The sequence below is a fragment of the Pundamilia nyererei genome, unplaced genomic scaffold, assembly GCF_000239375.1.
Source record: "Pundamilia nyererei isolate P.nyererei 1_Seehausen unplaced genomic scaffold, PunNye1.0 scaffold00209, whole genome shotgun sequence".
Taxonomy (NCBI): Eukaryota; Metazoa; Chordata; class Actinopteri; order Cichliformes; family Cichlidae; genus Pundamilia; species Pundamilia nyererei.
The window spans coordinates 483,109-510,144 of record NW_005187610.1 but is presented as its reverse complement, the minus strand read 5'-3'; the positions used below and the strand labels follow the sequence as shown (position 1 = coordinate 510,144).

At 41.2% G+C, this 27,036-nt stretch overlaps 1 protein-coding gene across 2 annotated transcripts in view; it reads left to right on the top strand.

The window, feature by feature from the left end:
• Positions 1–959: 959 nt before the first annotated feature.
• LOC102210088 (diacylglycerol kinase delta) overlaps positions 960–27,036 on the top strand; it is a 91,758-nt gene continuing 65,681 nt past the window's right edge. For both annotated transcript variants that reach the window (XM_013914604.1, XM_013914603.1), the window contains exons 1-3: positions 960–1,251; positions 2,304–2,671; positions 4,304–4,408. In XM_013914604.1, coding sequence (XP_013770058.1) covers positions 2,582–2,671; positions 4,304–4,408 — 195 coding nt within the window. In that variant the 5' untranslated portion in view covers positions 960–1,251; positions 2,304–2,581. The remainder of the gene's footprint in view (positions 1,252–2,303; positions 2,672–4,303; positions 4,409–27,036) is intronic.

Below are 27,036 nucleotides of genomic sequence, written 5' to 3'. Positions count from 1 at the left end.
TATCTTGAGGTCTCACTCACAAGTGATGGAAAGGTGGAGTGAGAATATGACTGACGGATTGGTGCACCGTCAGCAGTATTGCAGATGCTGTACTGAACTTTCCTGGTGTAGCTTTATGTCCCGACCCTCACCTCAGGTCATGAAATCTCGGTAATGACCTTAAGAGTTCTGAATACAACTGGACGAATTTTCTAAGCCTCTGAAAGCGGGTGAGGAGCTGACACATCTGGAGAAATTGCACAGTTAGAAACACTGCTCCTACATGTGTCAAAGATGCAGTTAAGGTGGTTCTGCTTTGCGTTGTGAAGAAGTCACTTGAACTTCTTAAGAGGACTTCTTCAGTAACCAAGTGACTGAAGGTCACCATGTGACGTCTACTGTTTGAAGAAGTCACTTAGATGAGTGACAAAACGTTTCTTCCACTGAAAATGAAGAAATGAATGAAGAGAATGAACTTTCTATGATTTCCTTACCTGGATGATTGAGCATGCTTTCTAGCTGCATACAGGTGTCCATAAACCAACCACGTCCATCATGCGCCCATGTAAGCCCAGGCTGAGAAACGGTATACCGTGTGCACGTAACAACAACAAAGGATTGTTGGCATTTTAATCGACTTTTGCCTTTCAAATCAACGCTTGGCAGCGCTGTAATTACACACTTATTGTTAAGCGCTAATGCACAATCAGTAAAAGCTCATTGCGTGTTTGTTTTTTCTTTACCTCAGGACGATTTTGATTAAACGATGTCTTCCCCCTCATTCAAAGGTCCACTGTGTTAATTAACGTAGCTCTGCTTATGTTCAGCAGGTCTGTTTTTCCTGCTTGCAGGCGCATGCGTGTGTGTGTTTGTGCACGTTATTTGCTCTCAGTTTAACCCCGATATGGCGATTTGAAGCGTCTCAACACGGCCGCTTTTAAATCTCTCGCTCGCTCTCTCTCACCCCCTGCTCCCTCCCTCCCCTTCCTCCTCTTGCTACCTGATTCAGATCCGCTCCGACGCTATGCGTATGACCGCTCTCTCTGCAAGGCGAGCACCACCGGAGAGACCCGCACGCCGCCGCTGCTCCTCCTCCTCCTCCTCCACCACCACCTCCTCCTCCTGCTGCTCCTCCTGTCGCTGCTGACCGCCGGCCGCCCGCGCAGCAGCACCCCGACGCCGGCTGGCGAGCCACCCAGACAGGGTAACCGGAGCGGGGCAGAAACAGCGCACCTGATCAAGCTCCGCTGGAGGAGAAATCAAGCAGCGAAGGTGAATAATAAAAACATTTTATAAAAACAGGAGGGCGCAGGAGGGGGGTTAGATATATATATGTGTGTGTGTTTTTGTGTGTGTTTTTGTGTGTGTGCAAAGCAAAGGAGGTGGTGGTGGCCGCAGGTCGCTGATGGACGTTTTCAGCTGAGGCTGAGCCCAGCTGATAGATATGCACGCGGTCCTTGTACACGGACCGGACTGTTTTTGTGTCGCGTGTCCGCCGACAGCTCCCGCGGTAAACAGCGAGGACAGACACGGCTGATGGATGGTCTGCGCTCGGCTCCAGCAAGCCCGCTGTGCGTGCATCCGTCTGCGTGTACGGCTCTCTGAAACATGTGAGCCACAGCAGCGCAGTTTGATCGGCTTTTTCAAAAGGAAAAGCCCGCACACACAAACACACACACATTCTTCAGCGTTTGTGCTGAAGTGTGTTTTTGAGCGCTTATGTGTGCAAGTTTTTTGGTGTCACCGGGGGCGGCAGAGAGGTGAAAGATGCGCAGACAGGTTTTTGAATAATCTGTCCAAGTCGTAATCAAGGAAACACACACACACACACACACACACACACACACACACACACACACACACACACATATATATTGACTGTAAGGGTGTGTGTTCCCGGCACTGCTGCATGCCAAAACACGTTGTGTGTGAGATACGCAGAGGCTGGTGATGAAGCATGTTTCTGTCTCCATCTCCCAATCATCGCTGTATGTATTATTATAATTGTTTGACTTTGTGTGACTTGCCTAAAAGGGCCCTAAAAAAACCCCAAAACACCGTAAACCTCAAAGTGTTTAACGCTCGGAGACAGGAAGACCCAAAGAGGAACCGAGAAACAGAAGCGCCGTGTGCATTGTGTCTGTAGCACTGTCAGCTGAAAGCCTGCCATGGAAGGAGGAAGGCAAATTAATCAGCTATGAAAGCCACACTTTGTTTATACATGTTGGGAACTTCCAGCAAAAAAGAGAGAGACAACCTCCCCCTGCCAAAAAAACCCGAGCTTTTCTCTGTTGATCAATAATTCATCTCTCTGTCTTTTCCAGAGTTGGCCCTGGATAGAGTTCGGCAGGAGCGTGGCGTCCCAGATCCTGCTGCTGCCGCTGCTGTCCCGTTCCTCATCATCTCTCTTCTCAGCCCGGCTTTCACCTGCCAAACTCCACCCTTCTTCCCTTCCTCCTCTCCTCTCTCATCCCCCCACCCCTCCACATCTTCTGCAACTTTTCACCCATCTCTCTCACCCCCTTCACACCCGTGTCTCTGTTTCTTCTTTGTTATCCTCGCCCTCCTACTCCTTCTCCTCTCCTTTCGCTGTAAATTCGTGATGGCGTCCAAACTGAACCCCAACGTCCTGTACGTGGCGGGGGCTGGGGAGTCGCTGGGATCACCGCAAGACTCTGAAAGGACTCATATTGTGAGTACAGTCCACTTCATCTTCACACTTAAAGCTAAAATTGGAAGAAAAAAAAAGAGAAAGAGAGAGAGATTGTGAAAGTATAGGTGGGGCTCCTCAACAGGTTTTGCTTCCACTTTCTTTTCCTTTCCCTTTCAGAAGGGGTAAAAATACAAAAAAACAACAACTCTACACTTTTAACAATGGGACTAGTCAACTTACACGCCCTAATTTATAAGTAATACAATCCCTTAGCGAGAGTCTTTTACCTCGGGTCGTGTCGAGATAACAAAAGCCTTGACTAATCTCGACCTGCAGGTGAAAGAAGACACGTGCTTTTAAACGAGATACCTCATCTGCATGGAGCAGCCTTTAAATACAGGAATTATTAACAGCCCCTTTGAGCAGCGAGTATAAACCTTAACTATATGTGACAAAGTTACCCTGGAAGGAAGCAGCCACGGGGAGATGTCCACTCTGCAGGGATCAGTGTGGATAAACTCTGAGAAAGATTCAGGAAATGTGTGAATGGGAACACAAAGTAAGAAAATGTAGCCGTTAAACTGTGTTTTTGATGACCAAAGACAGGATTAGAAATGAATACATCAGAGGGACATGTGCAGGATAGAGAATATAGTGGACAAAGGGTGCTGAAGATGGAGCTTTCAGGCAGGAGGAGAAGAGGAAGATCTCAGAGGATGTAGTGAAGGAGAACACACGGAGGGTTAGTGTGACAGAGAAGACCCTAAACGGAGCAGCTGAAAGAAAACGACTACATCCATCCGCCCCGACCTCCTCACTTTATCATTTTTCCCACACATTTATAGAGTATCAGCGACATGTACTGAATTTGACATCCCTGACTTCTTGACTCGCGGAAAAGCTTTGCAGCAGGCTCAGATTTCCCACTGTGGAGGAGGAGGTGACGTTCTTGTTTTTTTGGGGTGGTGGCTTTGTTTAAGAAGTTAAAACTACTCGCTCCACGATGGTGCGTACACGTAAAGCTCAGTCATCTTTGTTTTTTTTTTTACGTTGCGTTTCAGTGAATGCAGAACCTCTTTTGTTCACCACAGGCAGCTTACTCGCCTGCAGCTACATCCTGCTCAAATGTGATTGGTCAGTAGCACTCAGGCTACAAACCAGAAACCTTCCGGTACCCAAAAAAATCTCGTGCCTATGCTGACATTTTCTGTTGTATATGCAAATATTCAGATCAGCGAGTGCCTAAAGTGCACTTATGTAGTCTAGGTACATCTTTTACAGTTAGTGTCTTTTATTTTGAAAATATTCATGCTAAAAAAAAACCTGAATCATTGGAGCAGCATTTTTTTAAAAAAGTTTTTTTAACTCCTATAAAATTAATATTGCTTTATTTTTTTTTAAAGAGCTGTAAGAGCTACCTGAGTTTCTATGATTAGGTGATTACTTGGTCGATACCAAAAATTTGTACTATCGGTCCATTTTTACTTTTTCTGTGTAGGTGACGGTGGGATTTTATGTAAGTTTACCATAAAATGTTGCTCTGAGTAAAAAGCCCATCAGCCAAACTGCTGAATCAGTGGCTGAACGCTTCCACTACAGTTTGAAATGAGGACATTTTACGGCTCCTGATCTCACATTCATTTTCGGTGATTTTATCTCCTCTTCTTGCAGCCCGGTGAAGCAGGTGAAGAGTCATCAGACAGCGATGGAGAACAAGAAGAGACGTCACACAAGCTGATCCGCAAAGTTTCGACCTCGGGACAGATAAGGGCCAAGGTAGGAGGAAATGGTGTATGTGTGTGTAGGTGGGATTATAGCAGGTAGAAGAGCTTGTTTTTGACACAGAAAGAAATGAGGTAATATTAGTGAATCTGTATCATAGATGATGGATTCAGCTGCTTTTTTTTTTAACCTTTCTCGACACGTTGCAGTGCTTTTAAGAGCTTTTCTGAACTTTATCCATTCTCGACCTGACTCCTCTGAGGTAAAAAGCATCATTAGCGAACCAGAGTGCGGTAATATTTTTGGATTCAGGCAGGCGCTCTTCAGTTAGAGAACATTCATGGAAAAATCATGGAATTTCCGATCAGGGCCATGTTGATAACCCTGATTAAACATTTGAGCTGCTTACTTATTGAAGAACCTGCACAAAGTTTAGACTTATCACTGAAATGTGGGCATGTGCATGTGGGTCTGAAGGACCCTTGCCTTTCTCGGAGGCCTCGCATATGATAATCAAATGTATGTGAAGGGAGGTTAACTGCTACCTTGCATCTTTAGCAGCCTTTTCTCTGTGTGACTGTCTCTGTCGCAACTTTATCAACCGTTAAATCAGACCTCTCATCCGACCTCTCCTCTGAGGTCAGCTAACTTCCTTCTAACGCCTGGTCTGTTTCCTGCCTGCGTCATTTTCCTCTCTTACCGCCACTGTGCTCATGAGCAGTGTTCAAATCAATGACAGCAGTAAGAGCTCCCTTTCTTACTGGACTTCTGGTAGATGTTATTGGCCTCTGGACTCACTCTTACAGTAAGATATTGATGGCTTGATAGTATCCTGTTACTGGCATTTAAACACATACACAGAAGTGTGTGTCGTTAGTTATTGATGAGCTAATAGCAATAAAGAGAAATGCATCATTATCAACAGAGTGATTAATGTGCAAATTATTATTCTGTATGAGTGTGTGCGTGTGTGTGTGTAAATCATTATCCATTACCTGTATTGACCCGCAGCTGTAAAACACACTCAGATCAATAGAAGACACAGGATACCTGCTATCCCTGTCGTCATGGGAATGGCATCCCATAATGCCTCATTTGTTTCTGTTGCAGACAATAGGATTGGATAACAGTCTAGTATTGATTGGCTGATCTCACTCGACACTTATATATACACTAACATATATGTATGTGTGTGTGTTTTGTTTAGCGTTATCAGCAAGACTAGAACGCAGATAACCAAAATAAAAATAATAAGTAGTGTTTTGAAAAAAAAAAATTAAAACTTATTTGGAAAAGAACTGAACTAAAAAATAAAGAGGTATAATGGAGGAATAGTCCTGTCTCTGACATATGCCCTCCATACAATAATAATTAAAAAGATTAAAACTAACATTAAAATTAATAAAATCTCAAATGAAAATATACTGAAATAAAAGCAAAAAAGTCTGTTAATCTGCAAAATATTTTCCTGTTTTTTCACATGCATCATCCAGTTTAGATGATTGGATTAAAAAAAAATTAAACAATTGAAAGTACAAGGTACGGTTAAATCATACCGAAGGGTGTATAACCTATAAAACACAAGACAAAAGCTTAAAAGCAATGAAAAAAGAAAATTAAATTACTTGTTGTGTCATTTACGTATACATATACATATATATATATATATATTTTTTTTTTAGAGAAAACGACCTAAGAATTATTCCAAAATACTTGAATTACTTCTCACCAGAGCATCCATTCTTAAGTCATAAACCTATCTGCATACATATTCTATACTAGCAAAAACCTGCAGCACATTTTAAAAATTTTCATTTTCAGTGGTAAGTCAAACAAAAGTTTTTTGTGAACGTTACGTTACGTATTTGGATGCCGCGCACGGAATGTGGCACATGAAACAAATGCATACAGACGAATTTAAACAATTGATATCTGTAATAAATTTAGGGAAAAAAACATAGATGTTAAAAACTGCCGTATACGTGATTGGTATATGCTAGCTAAGGAGGAACGAGGGTACATACAGACATATATATGTTTATATAGACATATAGTGAGAAAATTTGCAGTTTATTACATAAATAAACTTATGAAAAACATTTTTCATTTATTTCCTGAAAGACACAACCAAAGGTTACTAGGGAAAAATATGTATTCCCTGACCAGGTGGTGAGTGGTTACAGGCTGCTGGCTAGGTGAAAATTGCCAACGTCGCCCATGGAAAGCGCAGGGTTGCGCGTAAACACTCAGCAACTTCATTTACTCTTGAAGAGTAAATGTGGAGTGTGCGAGGTTAACTCGGTGTTTTCCATGTAAAGTACAGGCGACCACACCAATCATAAGGACATCTTTGCTGCAGCAATGTCTTTTTGACCGATTCTATTCAGTGCCAGCCAGCAAGCACTTGCCAACCGATGGGGGCAGTGCACATTTTTCCTCCAATGATATGTGCTTGCCAGCAGGTTGCTGACCAGTCTCTCCAGCCTGGTGTGACAGAATCCTAAAACGTCACATGTAATTGCTGTGATATTGAAAGTAACAGCTAAAATGTGCCCAAAATGTGGCTTTAAAGATGTGTAGATCGTTTCTCATTGGATGAAACAAAAATTGCTGCTGGTTCGGTTGCTGGTTGTTTGTGTGCAAGTGTGAAATGATTAGAGTTTGTGTAACTAGAGTCACATGACTTGCTGTAGATTAAGCTAGTCATCGACTTCGGGATTATGCTTCAGTGACAACAATAGGTTGAGAGGATTAATGAGCTTGTGTGTCCCTTCATTTCTCTGAGTGCATGCAGGCGTGTGTTGGGTGATTTTGGCTGAGTTTGTTATTTGCCAAAATGTCTCTTTCTTCCTCTATTTTTTATGGCTTTTGCGTGTGTTATAGCTGAACGCCATCACTACATCAGTGCTTCCTTGTCTGCTTCATTTGACTTGCTTCAGTTTGTCCCCTGCCTATTACCTTCCTTGTTAGAGCTGCGGTCTGTCGGCACACTTGTTAAGGAGGTGCTAATTCTCATCAACTGTGACATGACTTCCTGACACCATTAGGTTAATTCAGTTCCTCGGCGGTGATTCGCTAAATAATCATACAGATGTTGTGGTAGCTCTCAGAAACAAAGGGCGGGTCATTTCCATTTCACTGTGGAGACTGTGGTGTTAATTAAATATGTTTGGGTTTAAAGACCAGCTTTAGATGCACTGTACGATCAGCAGGGGATATGCTGGTAGTTAACTCATGAGATTTTCAAGCTAAACCTACATATTCAAGGCTCCACACAGGCCTTTGGCGGTTAACTTTGCCTAGTTAGCTGTGCATTTTCATACTATTTCTGACCGTTTAACAGTGTTATGTGTGAAATAATAATAGCACAGTTAACAAAACAAGTAAAAAAAATAAATTTCCTGTGGCTCCGGGTAAAACTTCCTTGGTGGGTGCCAAATATATATACATTTATGTAGGTCAAACTCTGCATGGCAATGACTTATGTTATAGTAGACCTGCAGACGAGCTCAAAAAGTGAACATAATGTTCATTAGATTGTCCCTCTATGTTCATTAGTTAGAGTAAAATTAGAAGTCCTTGTTGTGTGTTTCTCTTCTAACAAAGTTGTTTCCTTTGTGCTCTTTATGGTGACTTGAAAGACCAATGATAACTAAGGGGACCCAAGTCCCCTCAGCCTGTTGCAGCTACATGACGCAACAGCTTGTTTTAGTTGGGTACAGCGGTTAAAAGGTTCATGAACACAGTGACCTGAAATCTGGCCCATGTTCGTGAAGTCAGAATCAACTTTTATTGACTTCATGTTCACAGGTCAAGATCAGTGCAGCGTCTGGAAAAAATAAACACATAAAATTAGCTAACTTGACAAATTAAAATTAGACCTGTCACAATACCAGATATTTAGGGCTTCCTAGTTCTTAAGTATGTAAGGATAGCCTAAAATACTTGTACCTGTATGCTACCCACCTAACTTCAAGAATTACTGGTGTATCGGCATTTAAAGTAGCAAACAAATTCTTGGAATTTTGATATTGAATGGTACCGCAAGTATTGTTTTTGGTGATATGCTAATCATGACATAATGTGAAACAAAGACATTTTATATCCAAAGGTTGAAGTCTCCACAGATGGTGAAATGCAACTTGACTAGTTGACAAGGCGGTAATTCTGCTGTTTGTGAATTGACTTCAGTTTTTGTCTTGGACTGGCTTGTTTATGCAGGCTTTTCAGAAACTAAACCCTCTCTGAAAAAAGACAAACCCTTTTGTATGTGTGCGGGTTTTTTCTTTTCTTTCGGTGTTAAAGTTGTAGCCTGGGCGCAAAGATGGGTGCACTTCATAAACCACAATGTCCCCATTTGAGCGGTTGTTATATCTCATGTCCTGTTCTCCATTTCCTGTGTTTCTCAGCCTTTAGTTCTCATGTCTGATATTGTTATCATTATTGGTAAATGGTACATTCATATCAGTATAATGACATGCTCAAATACCCTTCAAACAAAACCAAAATCTTCAACCTCTAAATAGCTTGTTTCCCTCGTTTCTACGGTGCTTAATATCCACCAGCAACAGATAAAAGCCAGCTGTTGGGACGTGAAGTTTCAGCAGAGCTGTGACAGCATTTCTGTTCACACAGCTCTTTAGAGTAAAGATGACAGTTTCTAAATTTAGTGAGGTTTAATTTATCTAACCAACTACCTGACTAAAATAGAAACAGACTCTGAAGAAACTCTGAACTGTATTTAGAACTGATTACTACGACGGTTAGGGCCAATACAAGCTGCCAGGGTCATACTGTTTGACTCTGCTCTTTATTTCTCCATAATTTTGCTTCTGTATTTAGTAAATATAAAGTGGAAGTCTATTAACTTTTTGTGTCAGATAGACAATTCAGTGAACATACTGCAGCTTCACATATTTCAGCCAGTAAGTAGCATAAATTAGAACCACATAAACGATGCGTCACTAAGCATACGGTAACAGTTTAGTATAGGTCATCAATACTGCATCTGATAATGAAAAAAGACACATTTTTAACATGCTTCATGTAGTAATTTATCTATTTCAAGGCAAATAATTACCATCAATTAACATCTTAAAAGCTTTTTTCAGTCTAAATTGCTGACATTTAGACCCTGTGCTATATGAGTATACGATGACTGCAGGAACTGTTCGCATTTTATTTCAGCTGCAGTACACTGTGCATGCAGGCATTTCTGCAACCTTATCTCAATAAGACATCTTCACTTCTCTCCACAGAGGGCAGCTATTTGTTGAGCATTGTTGATTATCTTGGGAAGCTGTTGAAACAGTGGTTACATGTTTATCGGCCTAGCTGCAGGCCGATGGCTCACTTGAGATCTTGAAAAGACTAAATCAACGTTAGTTGCTAAGGATTGTTCAGCGTGTTGTGTCTTAAAAAATGTGGCATTTTTGTTTAAAAAAGTGAAACAAAAAGAAAGGAGAAGCTATACAAGAGAATTCATATATCCACTTTCATTTTGTTAGCGTTTGCGGTGTTCCAGCATTGTGACATCTACATGGTTAGGGCTATTTCACCACTTGCTTCTTTGGCATGCTCTTGACAGCATGTGACAGCAATTTTTTTTCGCTTTCATTTGAATGGAGAAATTTTTCAAAATGAAAGTATAAAAACCCTAAAAAACAGTTCAATAGTTGATTGGTAGATTGGACTGTGAAACTGAGGGCACTGCACTTTTGATTGACGACTTGTTAGCCACCTAACATATCCTGGATAATCCTCCTTTCTGGCTCTAATAATTATGTGAACTTAATTTTATTCAATTTTATCTGAAACGGCCAATTGAGCACATGAAGTCATCCGCAAAATTTTTATAGAGGTCAAGAATTATAGCCAGTTCTTGAAGCTGGGGGTGAGAACACCAGGGCCTCCACCTTTGATGGCCACCTGATGCACTAAGCACCGAAGCATCTCCACATCAAAAGGTTTCAGTTGAGGTGCCTCTTAGGTGAGGTATTCCTACTGGGAGACCGAAGACTCGCTGGATAGTCTCTCGACTGTCTTGTGAACGCCTCGTTGTCGCCCCAGATTAGCCGGAGGAGGTGGCAGGGTTGAGCTTTTTTTTGCAGACTGCTGTCCCTGCGACCTAAACCTGGATAAGCGGCAGAAAATGGATGAACATGACAATATTATTCAAAGAAATTTAAGTTACAAGTACTTTCATGATAGCTTTTTATACCTGGAAGGCATGCCCATCTTTTCTACGCACTATGGTGTGACAACCTTGACAGATGTGCCTGTCTTTGAGAGGCAATGGGAAAAAGTCAGATACAGAAAAGCTTGCTAGCTAACTAACTTGTTTCTTTCCCCCCAACCTTTCTCTGTCTGGCCTCCCTTTACTCAAAACCTGGCACTATTAAGATGTTATGCTAGTGAGTAGAGCCACAAACTGTTTACCACCACAGATTTACTTTGATTTGCCTGTTTCCACTGGTATAACTGCAATGTGATTGGGTTCTCGCGCCGCTGCACAATGGATTTCTGGTTTTCTAATTCACCACAGGATGGTCAGGCAGCAGCATCTTTGGAACAGGGAGCAGTTCTCTTGAGGGAAATTATCATCTGATGTTAAATTGTGAGAAACAAAAACTGCTGGATGCGGTGGCTTTTAAGTTTTGCGCTGTCAGCTGTCTTTGTGTCACATGTTGTTGCAAAAGTTCTGTTTGTAACTCAATGTGTCTGCGTTCTGCAAGCGATCTCTGATTTTCTTACTTTCTTTTTGTCTTTCCTTCTTTTTTTGTCCTTGTCTACCTCCAGGCTCAATTACGTAAGGTTTCGCACTCTTTCTTTACTCTCCTCTTTTTATTTTCCCAATCCTATTCTCCTCCACCTCCTCTTCTTCCTCCTCCTCTTTGCAGTACTCACATTTACTGTGTGGAGGATAAAGGAGATACAGGAAGAGAATGAAGCAGAAAGGCTTCTGTGAATTGTGTGTTTGTGTGTATGTAGCACTACCACTTACGTTTTGAGTAGGCCGCCAACTGTTATGTTATGTTATGAAAGTAGACAAAGACACACACACTCATAAACGTGCAAAGAAAAGGCCAGTCCCGTCATTAGGTTTTCACCTTCGTCTCCTCTCTACCTTCCTCTTCTTTCTCATTTGTCTGTTCCCTATTCTTTTGTAATTTCTTGCTGTGACTTCCCCTCCTTTGGAGTGATCACGTCACATCCTGTCCCTTTCCTAACATCCAAATATTTTCTAGAATTTCTAAAATTGGTAACTTCTTAACCAAAACCCTTTCCTTCTAAAATAGCAGCAGCGCCACTTCAGATTATGTAACCAGTCGTATTTCTGGCTTTTAGAGTGGTGATTAACAGGTAACACTTCTTCTTTTTTCCCCCCCTCGCTCCTATTCCTGTGGATTTCCTGCACGATGCTTTGCTGGAATCAAACCCACTATATTTGTTCTTTTTTATCTGCATCTCGCTCCCAGTGCAGAAATCTGTGTGGGTGTTCACTGCAATGGAGATGAGGACAAGTTATAGATGTGTGCGGATGGATGGAGAGGGGGGGTGACAGACATGGCTTTAGGAGAGTGCACGAGCGTGTGGGACGGCCGGTGTTGTGTGTCTGTGTGCTGTGCTTTGATTTGTGCCCTCGGCTTGATGCGATACAGATGCAGAAGTGTTCGGTTCAACACGGGAGAGGGAGAGATGGAAAAAGACGGGGAGAGGAGAGAGAGATGAAGATGGACAAAGGGGAGAGAATTAGCAAGTGTAAGAGGGAGAGAGGTGGAGGCAGAGTGGAAACACATCCAGAGTCGGTTATATAAGAAATCCACACAGCGAACAGCAGGCTCTAATATCCATATTTACCGTTACAACAGGTTGGCAGGACTGGTGAGGAGGCGGCTTGACTATTTAAAATGTGTTATTCAGTCACTGGTACAAAGATTGCTCAAAACACATTGTTTGTATCCTTAAGGCTTAAAAAAACACGTGGTCGTTGCTAGGGCTGTGCGATATGACCAAACTCTCATATCCCGATATAAGAAATCTATCGTCCCGATATCGATATAAATCACAAAAATGTAACATTTTCTGTAAATTCTGTGAATCTCGGGCAGCTCGACTTGCGTGAAGTGTTTCCAGCTGCGCGTCATGTACCTGGAGTTGAGTGTTTTAACCGATGCATGAAACTATACATTTTTAGACATAAGTTGTAATGATTACACGGCGTGCTGCGGGGAAAAGCCTGTTCTAACGTTTGAGTCTAAGGTTTATTTTTTAGCACCTGGCGGCTCTTTTTTACTTCTCATCCGTAAATAATCTGCTCTTTCACGAGATTCAGTTTATTTTGAAAAGTCTCAACAGGATCTTGAGCTTTATTGTGAAAGGTTTATGTGGAACATAAACAAGCGGACACGCAATGGTGTTACCGTCGTTGTTGCTAACGACAACGCATAAACACAGACGCTTGTCCGTTCATAGTGTGGTTATATATATAAGAGAAAGAGAGAACTTTAAGAAATGAATATAGCCACTACAATGACCATCAAAACGATGAAAAAATATTGCCGTAAACAGTTTATTTTGCGACACCACGAAACAAACGATAGCGTAAAATGAAACGATAGACGTTTTTATATCGTCATCCGATATATATCGTTATATTGAACAGCCCTAGTCGTTGCATTATCTACCTCAACATTTAGGACATTTGATCAGCTCGTTTTTGTATATTCAGCTACTTAACCCGGCTTTCGGGTTTTCTTCTCCTCCTTTAAAGCTTTATTGATACACGTTACGTGCTTGTCCCCTGCTAGCTGCCAATTTAAATCCCGATTTAAGTTCTGGAAGGTTTCAGTGAGGTAAAAGACTGAGAAAAAAAAAGGTTCGATTCACTTGGAGAATGCCGTTACTTTTCTCGATGTGTAGATAGCAGGATTGTCTTTAGTTTCCAGAAAGCATCTATACCCCATGAATGTTATTTGTTGAAAGCAGTGACACAGTCCTGAAACAGAGGAATAACTCCTTTTAGACCACTTATTCATTTTATGTAGGATTAGCAAAGCCTATTTACTAGTTGGAAATGTTTCTTGTGCACACAGCCAAGCCAGCTAAAACTGTCTTTTAACTGTAATGAAACATCTAAGCAATGTATTCATTTCTTGGAATAAACATCGAGAAATACAGTCAGATCTGCCTGGGCCTTAATGATGGAGCAATTAGGTAGGTACGTTGCATCATTGATCCCACAACAACATTGTTGGATTACAGCAGCAAGATAAAGAACAGAAGGGCCTTATATTGTGAGAGAGTACAGAAGTTTCTATGTAGAACAGTGATAGTGATTGGTTTGGCTCTAGCAAATGTGTGCCTTTTAGCCTGGATTATATATTTGTTGGTTCACATTTGTTTAGGGATTTTTCATATTTGCAGTTGGTTATTTGGTACCAGCTGAAAGCCCTCATAGCCAGAACTTTGTTTGACTTACCAAGATGATAGCCAGCTCAGCACGACTGACTCTTTTTAGGTTTATGTAATCTTGATTACAAAAAGATATTTTAAGTATATTGTGCTTACTTCGTATTATAATCCCGTGAACATTAATTAAAGTAAAACCATGATTTATTTATCAACAAACGACAAGTTAAAATTCACACACATTAAGAAAAAACAACAAAAAACTCCAAAATGTCAATCCCAAAAGATTTAACCTACATTTATGCACGAAGAGGTTGATGATAAAAAAGCATGACAAACTTAAAAGGAAGTGGCCTCAGTATGTGCCCAGCTGTAGTAAGAATGTACTAAGGATGCTAAATTTGTAGAAGGAGAAATACAATTTTGTGGAAACTCTATTACTGGGTATTAATATTATTAATGTAACTAAATAAGTTAAGTTATGACTTGATAAAACAATTCAGGTTAAAAATAATTTCACACAAGTAAACCTGAGGTTAGTACCTTGACCCTCTTCTTTACCGCCACGCTGGTAAAACGCAACGCTTATCAAAGACAGGAAAGCACAGACTAATTAACTGGTCAGTTGGTGATGGCGATTGAGAGGTCATAACTGCTCTCTAGCCTTGTGTGACTGAGACCCAAAGTACACCCAAATCAAAGAATGTGCTGTAGTAGGTCTATAACTACTATATTTTGTGCCCAGTCATGGCCTACTGACGTTTTACAAACACACGACCACTAACCACGCAATGTTAACTTGTTTGCCATTTTAGATGTATGACCATTATTGTGACCCCAATCATATAGACCTAGAGACTGGTCTGCAACCATCTGGCAACCACCAGTTGTGAGGGGGAAAAACAGTATCTTCTGCTACAAAGTGACTGCTAAAGTTCAAGTCAGGCAGATCTACATACCGGTCAGTGACACCCTGCAAACCACCCATCACTAGAGAAAAAAATCCATTCCCCAACCAGTTGGCAAAAAACTCCTTGCGATTTCTTTGGTTGCCAACATATTGCTCTGATTGTACTTTCAATGGAATCAAAGGGCTTTATTACAAACTCTCAGCTATCCAGGGATTACACTTTGTTTTTTACAGTACCTATCCAATATGGCGAACAACTTTGAATAATGTGCGCTTGACGTCACGTGAGAAACCTTAGTAGTGTCACAGTGACATTTCCTTTACTGTAAAGCTTTGTGAACTAGGGCAGATAAATCGACGTTTCTGCACATGATAAGAGTTCATGTGTTTAACTATGTGCGGTTGTTTCTCAGATGTTTGATTCCTCACAATGGGGCGACCGTGGCTCAGGGGGTTGGGAATCGCATCTGTAACCGGAAGGTCGCCAGTTCGATCCCTGGGCTCTCTGTCCTGGTCGTTGTGTCCTTGGGCAAGACACTTTACCCTACGCCTACTGGTGTTGGCCAGAGGGGCCGATGGCGCGATATGGCATCCTCGCCTCTGTCAGTCTGCCCCAGGGCAGCTGTGGCTACAACTGTAGCTTGCCTCCACCAGTGTATGAATGTGAGAGTGAATGAATAGTGGTATTGTAAAGCGCTTTGGGTGCCTAGAAAAGCGCTATATTAATCCAATCCATTATAATGACTCTGACTAAACATCAGTATCTGTCATCAAATGATGAACAATGCTCTTTCAGCCAGACTCCTGATTCGTTGCCTGTAAGACATTAATTTAGTTTTGAGTTAATAAATGTTAAGCTTCTTTTGACGCTCGCTATCATTATATACATTTGAAAATCAATGAAAAGATTGATGGTTAAAATATTTCTTGGTGGTACTTTTACTGTTCCTGCGTTCAAGTACGAAGCAACGACACACAAAGCAAGTGGTTGTGTATCGCCTTTCAGAGTATTAATGGTGACATTTTAAAAGTAGTTTGAACAGTGAATAAACATTTTTTCCCCTTAAAAGCTTCTTTCATGATTTGCAGTTGCAGCGTTCAGCAGAGCACTTTAAAATATTACTCCCTGTAATTTATAGGTAATGTATGATAAAGTGGCTAACTCCCAGGATCCACAAAGGGCACCAATGTGTATTATTGATCTGCTCTGATGAAATTACTCTACATAAGCTGTTTATCATACATGCATGAACACACACGCACACAGTCTCAGGGCCTAATTCGGAGTCATTCTGTCTCCTCGACTTCACCGGTGTTGGTTAATTGGAGCCGTCAAACTCAGTTTCTATTGATTTGACCTCATGTTTCCCCGAAACGCCAGGCCGTTCGACAGGGGGACTCTTTACAGTCAAAGAAAGAAGAAAGTGCTAGAAAACTCTGGGCTGCATTTAAAGAAAGCAGGAAATCATTTAAAGAGGTGTGAAGAAACAAGCTTTGTTTGTGGGTTCAGGAGGAAAAGCAAGACTTGCTAAGTCATTTTTGAATAACAGGAAAGTTCACAAATCATATTGTTGTAGCGAAACTCTACGAGATGTGATATTTCTGATTTATCATGATGAAGAACATTCAAATGATTCTTTTTGTGAACTTAGCTAAAATAAGATCACATACTACAGAAATGAGTGAAATCTACTGAGGGAAACAGCCTTGAAGCCCCCCCCTCCTCCTGTTATAAGAACGTAACTTCCTTCTTATTGCTGCCTTTACTTCCGATCTTTTATTTATGTCCTCTTTTCACCGCATGTCTTTTGCGGTCATTCATTGAGTCTTTCATTGCTCTTCGTTTATCCTACATTGATCTCTAAATGCTCCCCTCTTTCTCTTCTCCGACCTGTCCTTCATCATCCCGCTATTCCTTTCTTTCTTTTCATCCGCTCGTCCTTCATCTGTTTTGTGAAACCCCTCATAGTTTTTCAAGCTTCTTTTCAATCGTTTAAGTTCAGGTCCTGCTCACGTTCAGAGTAGTGGCTATCTGGCAGTCCAGAATATACAACATACGTGTTCGTGTTTTGTAGCTGAGAATTACCGGCCATTGTAATGTGACTTTTTTTGTATCATTTGTGATTGAACTGGTGAAAGATGCCTTTGAAAAACATTAAAATACTGCAGAGGAATCTGAGTCAGCTCATGTCAGGTCTGTGTGTAGTACACTTGTAAATTCCGTGCTTGGTCCAGGCTGGATAGATTGGGTTTAGTCTGGATTCATCAAACAACCCTACAACAGAATTTGGTTGAGTCAGTGTAACAGGGGTGTCAATCATAAGGACCAGAGACCACAATCGGCCCAGGAAGAGACTCCAGTAGACTCCTGTCCCAATAGACAGCTTTGGAAAATGGGAAGGAGGGCATGCATTTTGGACCTTTACCTGTGTTTTCACAAGTTTTACAGTTTCTCCTGCTGATAAAGACTTCCCTCACATCCATTCATAAAACACTAAAATAACTAAATAGACACTGCCTGACAATAGATAAAGAGTTAAATGTCAGAAAAGTCCCTGTTTTTTTTACTATCCATTGTAGACATTTTCTGCGACTTAACCAAACATGCCTAGTAATATAGTAACATAGTAAGTAAGCCACATTCATTTTGATTAGCTAGCATTGTGGCAACATGTCCATTGGTCACAAGAATCGCTACTCCTACTGAATTAACTTAAACTTAAACAAGCTGATCATGGGAAAGGTCTTAACCCAAACTGTGCTAAAGGTTTTAAAGGAAGAATCCCTTGGATTTAGATGAACCGCAAACTGGATGAGTAACATCACTGATGTTTGGTTATATTGGTCCGTAAGGTCTTAATGCATGCTCAATCATCCAGGTAAGTAAATCCCAAAAGTTGATTCTGTTGATCTGGACGTAGCGTTTTCAGTGGGAGAAACGTTTCGTCACTCATCCAAGTGACTTCTTCAGTCTCAGCTGACTGCAGGTTTCCCCAGACTTATTGTACATTTTCACAATAACTGAACCTAGCCCACTTAATGAACAATGGGCTGGGAGGCCTCTCTATGGTAAATGGCCTGGACTTTGAACAGTGGTTGTTGATCAATGGTCACAACAGTTTGCAAATTAGTGGTCAAGAAACTGCTCTCACAGCCCATTGTTCATTCAGTGGGCTGGTTTCAGTCACTATGCAAATGTACTGTTTATAAGATTGGGGAAACCTGCAGTCAGCAATGAAGAGAATGAAGAAGTCACTTGAATGAGTGACGAAACGTTTCTCCCACTGAAAACGCTACGTCCAGATGAACAGAATCAACTTTTTGGGATTGGTCCGTAACAGTATCACAATGTGACTAGCTGGGGATTCTACAGAGTTAGCAAATGCTGCGTGAATGGAACAATTACATACTGTAGTAAGTTTGCAAGCCGTGCATTCTCGGATGGTTGCATTCAGAACTGGGAGGGTGAACAGCTTTTAATGTCTGACCTGAGTGTGTGACATTTTCATTCTAGGCGATGCAGAGGCGTTAATGTCTAGAAAAGTTTGGGGCTTTTGGGTAGAAACAATGGCAGGCTTTTAAGAGCCCTTATTCCTTCTGTTGTTGAGCTAACTTGACAGGTAAAGCTAATTTTCTTCTTCTCTCAGAGCTCTAAAGGTCTAAAGAGTCCTTTGAATGTAGATTATGTAGTGTGGCTGAAGCAATGTGAAAGCAGTTGAGATTGTTTTGATTCAGCAGAAATCTATATCTATCAATCTATTGCGCCTGAGTAAAGCGCGCATTAGAAAAAAAAAACACTGTTGAGCTTTGATTCTATTTTTATAGTCTTGATATAGCACTACTTGTGGTTATTTTCTTCATGATTACATGTTTATTGTGGTTGCCATCTTTGGCTTCACTCCTGCAGAACGTGCTGTGCACAGAGGTTTCCTCCTCACATCTCTCATGTTTCACTGCAGGTTTTCGTGTCTTTTATTTTTTTTGTTTTATTCACGTTTTAACATCATTGTTTGAGCTTAATGTGTGTCTGTCAAATGCTCACTTCCCACCCTCACCTCAAAAGCTGCAGCATTTCTCTCACAACAATCCGAGCTGAGCACAAACATCAAAAAAGATTTAGATCAGTCAAACCAGGTTGACTTCAGGTGCATTTCCTCGTCCCGGCATCCCCGTATTGATCTCTCTCCTCACGCTTTCCTTTCTCTTGATTTCATTTCCCCTCCCCTCGTCTCCATTTTGCTCTATCATTCCCTTTCCTATGCATCTACCAAGCCTGAACCGTCATCAGTCTTCCGCAGGCAGCAGGCCATTAAAGAAAGTGTGTGTGCTGTGAGACAAAGTTGATGAGTTATCTGCAGCAGCTGTGTCTACCATGTTGACGCTCACTCATGGAAATGTGCTAATGATGAGGAGAGAACAATATCTTGTGTGTGTGCTCATGTGTGCTCTCGGTCATTAGCAGAAGTGTGTGTGTGTGTGCGTTTGTGCTATCACTGACGGGCGTTTCAGTCTCGGCAGGTGTGCAGTTGTGTGCTAATGTGCTAACGGTGCGTTATCAATCAGTGAAAGGTGTTGTGTCCATGCGCATTTACTGCTCGTGTTCCTCTGCTCGTTACCGGAGACTGACAGCACAAAGCACGAGTTTCGGCGTGTTTGTCTCGTGCCTCTGAAGCGATATCTCTCTCTCTGCCAGCAGGAGATGGATAACATACCCTCAACTGGTTCCGTTCGCTGAAGCTGCGCAGTTTGAGTTGACTTTCCTCACAGGTTTCTGATAACATCTGCAAATGTGTCTGTTTTTTCCCCTCGTAGCACCTGCAGGTAAAGGCGCTACGTGCAGCGTTTTCAACATTTTACAACTACATTTACAAAAAAGTGTAAATAAACATGAAATGATTTGCAAGTCATTCGAATGCTATAAAACAGCATATGAGCTGTTGCAGCTGAGAAGTGTCATTTGTCATTTCCTCGTTTTTAAAGCTGAAAAAGGAGCGTTGTGTTGTAGCATCACAGCACTTTTTTGCATTTAAGGACTGCCGAGACCAGTTGTTCAACTTCACAAGTGCTTTGCTATTTTTGCTCGATGGAGGATTTCAGCTGCCCAGGATTGCGTGGTGTCAGTTGACAGCTGTGGACAGCAGCAGGGCCAGCCTAGCACCTGGACTCTCACTACGATGACGCGCTGTTGGAATATGTGCAAAGTCAATAAAAGCAAGTCTTACGGTAGTTCATGGGATAGGCACGGTCTTTATTTTCATGTCCTTGAGCACAACTTTTCCTGACTCTGCTTGCATAAGTATTGATTTGTGTTCATGTGTATGAACAGAAGTAGTTTTTTTTGTTTCGGGTTTTTGTTTTTCCATTTTATCGCTTTGCTGTAAAAAGCCGATTAGGTATTGTTGTCACCCTGCCGCTCGGGCCGACAGCATAGACACCCAAGTTTGCGAACTCAGAAATTAGGCAGTGTACAATTCTGATACACTTCCATAGGTGTGTTTTATCTACTAAAGATCTCAGATGAGTTTGAATCTCGGTCAAGTTTTCTGAAAATCTTGATAACAATAACCTGAGAACAAGGCGACTGAAACTGATACGATAGGTGTATCTACCAGAAGGCTGAGTGGTAGCAGTGGCGGCTGGCAGTATTTTTTGCATAGTGCCGCGAAGAAATCGAGGTGCATGAGGCAGCAAAGCAAGGCCGTTGCATTCAGCCTTGTGACACGGGTCACCTGCTCAACCATCGAGCTAAAAACACAATATTTTGTAGTTTCAAAAGGCAAAAAACGTCTGCGTTTGGAGTTTGGAGGGGTCATTCATACATCGAGTGATCTCACTGCTCATGCTTCAGGATGAGGTTCAAGTCATACACGTCACAGATTTGTGTCATTTTAAATGTGTTGCTTGGTTAGGTTTCATATATAGAAATCACATGGTTAGATTGGTTAGAAAATGTAATGCTTACCAGGTCTTTTTAAGCTGCCTTGCTATGCTGACACGTCCTCCCTTTCACTGGACAGAATACACGCTTCTGATTAGAATTATACATCTCACTAAAACATGTCACTTACAAATTTGGTAAGTAACATGACATGAAAAAAGTGACGTGGCGATTGGTGTTCATTGCAAATAATTGCTTTCTGCTTTCACTTATATTTTACATGAAAGACTTTTGTATTTTGTATACAAAAGACTGAAGGCTGTGCAACTCTAAAGTGAGGTTGCAGGGTGGTACACTTGCGTTTCAGTGCATGAAAAAGTAAATTGGGACAACGTCCAAATATTGCAGAAACCCTATTAATGCTTGGTTGAAAGGGGAAGTTGGTGCAATGGAAGAGAACTGACAAATAAATGAAGATGCCTGTGAAACTTATGGGTTAGATACCCGCTGCCGTTTGTGCTCGCCTATATTTTCCTTCGCTGATAGATTTTCCAAGCAGTATGAAGCAGTGTGCTAACTGTAACATTATTTAAATCAACACATGAATAAATCAGAAATCAGCTTTCCATCCTGTTTTCCATGTTATCGTTTCTGTAACCGCTTCTTCTTCTGCACCAGCAGCAGCACTTTATACCCAGATCCTAATATTAATGTAACAGTAAGAGATGGAAGTGCACAGTAATTTGCAGCTTCCGTAGCTATTATTCAGTGAATTTGCTTTAAATTTGGCGTTTAATTTCGTCGGAAACCCGGTAGACTGCTGCAGCCTTGAATGAGAAAAGGCCTGAAAGTTAGAAAATTGGAGCTTTATTAGCTGATTGCATTGTGGGATTGTTGTTGTTTTTTTTTGTTTTTTTTATTGTGGTTTAGTTATTTTCAGTTGTTGCTTAATTTCAGTTTTTTTTATGGCGCTGCAAATGATGTGTGTGCAGCTGTTATTAGAAGCACAATACCCCGTAGAGTAGAAAAAAGTGTTGCGTTAGCCTGGAAAGCTAACTGGAAAGCTAACGGCTTAAAAGAGAAGTAAAGATGTAGCTTCATGTCTCAGGTCTCGTATATTGTACATGGGCTTTGTGCAAGTGTGGGAAAGTTGATTGCAAAAAGAAAAAAACAAAAAACAATACATTAAAAAAATTGTGCCACTAGTTAGATGCCAGATCGTGCTGTTCAGTGAGTGCAGGCTGTTTCTGTTAAGAGGACGTGGAGGCCAAAGCACTTCCTCTGATGCATACACCTCGTCCTATCAGGGTGTTGGCCTTTAAAAGCAGACAGTGTGCATTAGGGCAGTTTTACACTTCTCTCTCTATCTTATTTCCCCGTTTCCCTCTTTCTGTTTGCTTAACTTTTGTGTTTCATTTTTCCTGTTTTGCTTTCACGCCTCAGCGCGCCTCTCGGTTTTATTTAACCCTGCTGCTATCTCTTCATCTTTTTTTTCTTTTTTGTCTCACAGGGGCCAAAAATAGACTCACTCTCTCTCTGGGTTTTTGTCAGCCTCGCTCTCTCTCTTAAAACCCCTTTAACAGGAAGTAAGAGACAGCCACCACATCGTTCACACACACACACACACACACACACACACACACACACACACACACATATATATATAGTGCTTTTGCAATACTGCTGTCCTGAGAGATCACATATATTTAGTGATTCCATTTATTCTTTTTGACTCCACCTTGCATTGCAATACTTTGTGTGTGTGTGTGTGTGTGTGTGTGTGTATACATGCATGTGTTGAATTGCCTGTGAGCCCATGCACTGTTATCAGCCTTGACTTTAAGTACCACATGAAGAGAAAGAGACTGAGTCAGCAGCACAAAAACACATCTGTTAATGACACTTGAAATAAAGTGTGTGTGAGTGTGTGTGTGTGAGTGACAAAGAGAAAGGGAGAGCCAGCTCTATTCATCATATTCACTAGTGCATTTCCTACAATTACAGTAATTACAATTATTATTCTTACTAATGCTGCTGCTTACCTGCTGTGTTGCAGTACATCTTTCATTATTACAGTGTCGTGATCATTAATTTGTCCTCCTCTGACAGCCTGTCAGCTGCACAAACTAAATGCATGCTCATAAAACTGCTTTTTTTTAGGTTTAAAAAATATTACACTGTCATGGTTTTTAATGTAAAATCCGTCATAGAGCCTAGTACACTAAGCACTCTGGGTATGCAACTCGTTTTTAGTGCTTTATATCAATATTTTCTCATCGGTCTTGAAAGAACAGGCCTCTTCAGCATACTGGTGGACAGTTAGTCCGCTCTTATTCTGAAAGTTCAGTAGCTACAAACCAGGTAGTTATTAACCCTTCTCTATGAAGTAGTTCGGTATGTTTTAACGATGGCGGCAGTGATAGTTGTGTTTTGTGTGAACGCTTGTAGTGAGTGTTGTGTTGCTTTCTCCTTCCATATTTGCCCTTTTGCTCCATCTTTGAAGGTGGACAGTTGAAACAGCTGTGTTTAAAATACCTTTCTCTATTGGTGCAGTCAGATGACACCTAATTATAGGCAATACCTTAAGGTTACACTTTGTGAAGTAGCAAGAAGCAGCTGCAGACAGCATGTGTCACTGAGGTCTTTGTCCATAGACAAAAGGCATCCCAAAAACTAAGAAAACAAACCAGGAATCACCAACTATTATCCATTTAGTTTGTTTTATTGAGACAGTAAGGTGAGGCCCTGTACATACATTTTTATAAACACCTGTATACGTATTTTTATAAATAACGTATACGTATTATTTTATAAAGATTAGGAAGAGTATCGTATATGCAATTTTAAAAATAAAAAACACATATACAGGTATTTTTTACCAATAGTGTGTGTACATATAGGTTCACACGAATACAGTTATGTTTTTAAAAAATACACGTATACGTTACATGTATTTATTTGTCAGGCTCTGTCCAGAGCATGCCAAAGCAACGGTTGGCGATGTATCCATGAAGCCATGAGTATACTTTCTGTGACTGCTGAGGTACGGGTGATGTCATTAGTGATTGTGTGGGATGGTCTTTTTGGAGCAAAAACTGACGTAAATCACAAAATGCACCTGCTGTGTGGCAGCTCGCCTTCTACCGTCTTGTTTGTTGTTTGGATGTTGGTTTGTTGGTTGCATTGCTTTTGTCATCTTTGTCGATGCGTACGACTCGCTGTTTCATTCAGCGAATCCCTCTCGGGAGATTCATAGTTTCTCAGTGTGTGAGGGCTGAAGAGAAGTCGTTTGATGTAAGAAGACGCCTTTTAGTGTGTCACAAACCTGTGTAGGTGTGTGGTTCACTTCCTGCAATGTGTTGCGCAAGAGGGCTCCCCCTGTGGATTATTTAGACGGTGACAGTAATATGTGTAATCCTATGGATCTGAATTACTCAGAAACTTGAGATGTTACTGATAACATGTAAGCATGCGTGGCCAGTTTAGTCTTTTAGCTGTAATTACTATTTGTGTACTATGAATATTCATTTTGAAAGAGTAGAATTACTTAAATGTACAGTGGAACCCCGACTTACGAATACCCCATTTAACAAAAAATTCAAGTTACGAAGGCACTTAACTGCAGTATTTCTGCCCGTGTTATGGCAAAATGCCCGCGTAACGAAATCCGCTGGCTCTGATTGGCTGAGCCCACAATGCCCTCCGAATCATGTGACAACCCCTTTGCTTTCGTACTTGTGCTTCGCTGTTCCACTTGAACGACATATTGTTGTTGCAGTTAGCAATTAGGCTATAGCCTGTTGTTCACTCAAAAGGCGCGATGGGTGCTTCGACTTACGAAAGACCCTTGGGAACGAATTAATTTCGTAAGTCGGGGTTCCACTGTGACAGTAATAACAAGTCTGCGAGATTGATCTTGAGTGTATTGAGTGCATTTTATAAAGCCTAATTAAAATCCAGATTCAGGGCTGAAGAGAAGAAAGTGTGGCCAAATGAGGACTTTGAGCTTATACGTGGCATGCAAATACTTTGATTATCTGGCTCACACCGCGACCTTGCATTACAACCTAAATCAACATCCTGCTACACCACATCAGATTTTGTGCGCTGCAGATGTACAGCAAATTATAGTGATAACGGCAGGGAAAGAGATCAGAATATTAGAGATTAAATGAGTCAAAACCTGTAGTTCACAGAGGGGCTTCGATTGCAAAAAAACAGAGAACAAAAAAACTGTCCTTAGATATTAGCGCATCTTCCTGGAAACGATGAGTAAAATTGAGAACGAGAGCGACGTAGAAGTAGAGTACACTGGCAGTCAGTGTGACTGTACTGGAAGGATGTGGCTTCCCTTCTAAAAACAGCACATCTTATTTTTACACAGCTGTGTGTGTGCGTGTGTGTGTGTGTGTGTAACAGAGGAAGACTGTTTTCATTATGAAAGAAAGGTACAAAGTGAGACACAGGCGCAACATGATAGACTGACATAGATGTAGTAGATAGATAAATTGATTGATATGATTGGATGCTTCTGTTTTAAATTGTTTACGGAATGGAGGAAAAAGACGATGAAATTCATTTATTTTCTATTTCTGCTTTGGTTGTTGCTCGTAAATCCCCCTCATCTTCTTTTTGTCTTTTCTTGCTTCTCACCTTGGCTCTCACTCCTCAGTTTATACATCGCTGCAGTACTTTAGTCCATATGAGTGACTCACATGGACTAAAGTAGAGAAATTGGTTTAAAAGTGATATGAGTTAGACAAGTAAACAAAAGCATGTGTGAGAATTTTTGCACGGTTATGATAGAAATACATGATACATGCACTGCATGTAAGCTATACTGCTGATAATGATGACAGTCATAACACAAAGTTGAGGGTTAGCCTTATAAGTTGTGTTTTGGCTAAAAAAAATACCAGTTCAATGGTAAAAAGATTGTTTACGAGCAGTAAACCCGAGCGAGCTTCCTGCAGGAGCGTTCATTTGTGCTTTCGGTTTCAAGTCGCTGGGACTGAGCTGCGCCTGTGGTAGCGTTTGTGCAGCACGGTAGCTCAGTGGTTACCGCTGATTTCATACGGAGAGAGCGTCGTGGGTTCAAATTCACGTGTGGCATTGAAGGCATGAAGAGTATCACTTCATGGTTAATTAAAGTAAAAAGAAAAAACATCCCAAGTGTCATAGCGATGTGCCAGCAAAATTCAAGCTAGCAAGCAGCGTACGTTTTTTAAATGTTTGAACTATACTTAAGGCTGACTCCAGAATCAAGTCAGTCTCCAAAGACTTCCTTGTTAAAATACCCAACTTTACGGGATTAAAAAGTCGGTTTAAACCTTTGAAAAATAGTAAATAACAATCAAAAGTAAGGTTTTAAGCTTTAGGGATAGTTACCCCACGGTGGCCAGAATGCTGTAAACGCTTTCTGGTGATAGTGTATAACAGGTATAACAGGTGATAGTGTAAGTCTTTGGGTGACAGTGAATGTAAAGACAACCCCAAAGGTGCTGCTGTAAGGCTGGGCCAAACAAGTCAAACAGTCCTAGAGACCAGTCGGTGATCCCCTGGAAACCTCTGGTCACTAGTGACTTATGGATGGCACTTCTTTTATTTGTTTTTCACTGGCAGAAAAAAGCTTCCACGCTGTGCGACTGAAGCCGAAATGTCCACCATATAGTTGTAATCTCCTAAAAACGTTGGTCAACTGTGCTAAACTGCTATTTCATGGTCACAATGGATTACAAAACCAAAGGGAAGGCATGAAGTCCTGAAATGCTTTTGGCAACACAAGGTGAATTTCAGCATTTTCTTGCAAATAATGATGGTATTTTTCATTGTGTCTGCTTGCACAACCCTAACTGCTTTGCAGTTTGTAGTTTCTTAATGTGAGCACTAAATAAGGAGTTGGCCCAAGCATTTCCTGTGCAAACACTGAGCAGCTTTTCACACATGCCTCTCTTAAGCATGTTATTTTGAATACAAATATTGTTTTCACTCTTGCTAATTTGACTGCATGAGTTAACACATGCAGGAAAAGACCCAAGACCTTTACAAGGGTTCAGCGCTGGGTGAAATCGAGAGGGTATAAATAAAACCCAGTCGGTCTCTCAAAGGAGCTTGCCTCCTTTTCTCCATTTACGTTGAGCGCACACAGGCTAGAATATTCATCCCACTGACTTTCTCGTCATATAAGGTAAACTCCAATTTTTCCAGTTGGAGGCTTGCAGGACACGGCTGAAGGAAGGCGGCCAGTGCGTTGGTACTTTCTATGCAAAGACCTGTGTTCATAATCAAGTATTTGGGTTTACACTCATAGACATAGACAGTTAGGGTCTTTTTTGGTGGTCGGGCCCCTGCTGCTGACTATGAGGGGAAAATGTGTGTGTTATGACCAAATAAGCTGTCAGGGCCAATCCGTCGTTAAGTCTGACGTCACTAGCCGTGTCTGGGCCTAAACTCCGCTGCAGGTCCATATATCAAACGATCACT